This window comes from Myotis davidii, unplaced genomic scaffold (genome assembly GCF_000327345.1).
Source record: "Myotis davidii unplaced genomic scaffold, ASM32734v1 scaffold169, whole genome shotgun sequence".
NCBI lineage: Eukaryota > Metazoa > Chordata > Mammalia > Chiroptera > Vespertilionidae > Myotis > Myotis davidii.
Genome location: NW_006383005.1, coordinates 546294 through 548214, shown reverse-complemented (window position 1 = coordinate 548214; position 1921 = coordinate 546294). Strand labels below are relative to the sequence as shown.

Genomic DNA, 1921 nt, shown 5'->3' with positions numbered 1-1921 from the left:
TCTCCTAAGGCTTAGGAAGAGCCACACTCAAGGGGCCAAAGAGCTGCACGTGGCTCAGGAGCTGCAGTTTGCTGACCATGGCCCTAGCCTGATAATCCTTTATTGTTTACCAAACCTTACCATTGAAATGTCTGTTTGCTTTGCTAAAGGGAAAATGTGTATTCTAGTAAATAAAAAGCTATGGGTCCAGAGATTCAGGGAGCCACTCCACTAGAGAGTAGGTCTCTGCCTGGCTCCCCCCAGTACTTCCTAAATTTATATTTCTTATCTATTTTATCTATTTGCACGTGGATCCCTTCTCCAGATTCTGAATCCTTGCTGCAAAAGGTTGCTGCACAAAGCCAGACTCTCTCCCATATCCCACGTGAGGGCATAGCAAAGTCAGGTAGTCAGAGTCATCAGGGTTGGGATTTTAGCAGCCTGGCACCAGTGTGTTAACAGACCATGGAGCTTGATGAAGAAGAGAGTAAAGAGCAGAGGAAGATGACACATGAAGAAAAATACCTGTCTCTGGGTTCCTCATCTCAGTGAGGATTGTCACCAAGCATCCACCACTGGAGTCAGTTCTCCTCCTTCAACCTCAGTCCATCATCAAGTCAGATCAGGTCCACAACCTATCTATCCTTTTGGTTCATCCACTTCTTTTCATCTTCTCTTGTCCCTCTGCTCAGTTCCCCCCACCCTAGAACACCATTAATTCCATGATTATAAGACAGGTCTTTGCCTAAAAATTGTATTAGTGCTGGAGAAAAGCACAAATGTCTTCAAGGATCAGACAAGAAGTGAATGCAGCTGCCAGGGATTGTGGCACAGGGGAAAGCCCTTTGCCATCTAACAGGGAAGGAGAGCGTAGTTATAAGGAAATGTAGACCTGATATGTTGCTAGATCTTTCTGTATTTTAAAGAGTAACCTAAAATAGTTTAGTATCTCCTGATTTTAAATTCAGGCAAACTATCCAAATTTAACATAAAACTGTTGAAATGTTTAGGGGTGAAGTGTACTGATGTCTGAAACTTACTTTGAAATGTATCAAAAGGTGCATTGGTGGGTGAATAGAGGGGTGGATAGATATGTGATAAATCAAATATAGCAAAAATGTTCATGGCAGCACTTAAGTAATTCGTATATGGGTGTGCACTGCAAAATTCAACTTTTCTGTGCACTTGGAAATTTTCATAGTAAAATACAGAGGGAAATATTTTTTATTGAAAAATAATTGTGAACCCATGAGCCACTACTTTAGTACTTCTTGTTACAAGCTGTAACAGACTTTAAGAAAGTGAGGCCTAGGGGTAAATTAGTTAATAATATACAGGACATACAACAGCCTTTAGAATACTTAATAAATGTTAGATATCAGTTGGAACGGAGGAAAGGAAAACAGTCTGAAAGAGCTGGGGTCCTATATGAATTTCACCAAAGACTTTCAGTCTATTTCATTCCAGTGTGGAGTGTAGGGGCCAGGATTTAGCGCTTGTTGAACTCTGTTGCTCTGTGAGTTAACACTTGTCATTTTCATCTCTGCGCCTCACGTTGTTCTTGTTACACTACAGTAAGCTCCCCTGCAATCCCCAGGTTCTGATTCATCTGCTTCCCTTCCTGTTTCCTTCTGTAGCTGTCTCTATTATTAGTCTCTTTTTCCGAACGCCTTCCTTAACAGAAAAACTACATTTCCCAGGAGGGCCCACAGGCGTCAACGTCGCGCAGTTCTTCGTCGTCACTACGCGTCCTTTATACCCACTTCCGCCCGTGAGCTACTTCCTTTCTTTTCGGCGACGCACGGCGGCAAGATGGCGGTGCAGATTTCCAAGAAGAGGAAGGTGAGCTCCTGAGCTCGGGGCCCTGGGGATTGCGGCGCCGTGCGGGTCAGGGCCTTCTCGGGGTGCCGTGTCGGGACCCGCAGCTTCGTGCTGCTCGGGG

The 1921-nt window shown here is 44.3% G+C and overlaps 1 protein-coding gene across 2 annotated transcripts in view; it reads left to right on the top strand.

Moving 5' to 3' along the window:
- The first annotated feature begins 1718 nt into the window (after positions 1 to 1718).
- The window catches only part of RPS3 (ribosomal protein S3), a 35593-nt gene continuing 35390 nt past the window's right edge, over positions 1719 to 1921 (top strand). For both annotated transcript variants that reach the window (XM_015557480.1, XM_006777916.2), the window contains exon 1: positions 1719 to 1821. In XM_015557480.1, coding sequence (XP_015412966.1) covers positions 1792 to 1821 — 30 coding nt within the window. In that variant the 5' untranslated portion in view covers positions 1719 to 1791. The remainder of the gene's footprint in view (positions 1822 to 1921) is intronic.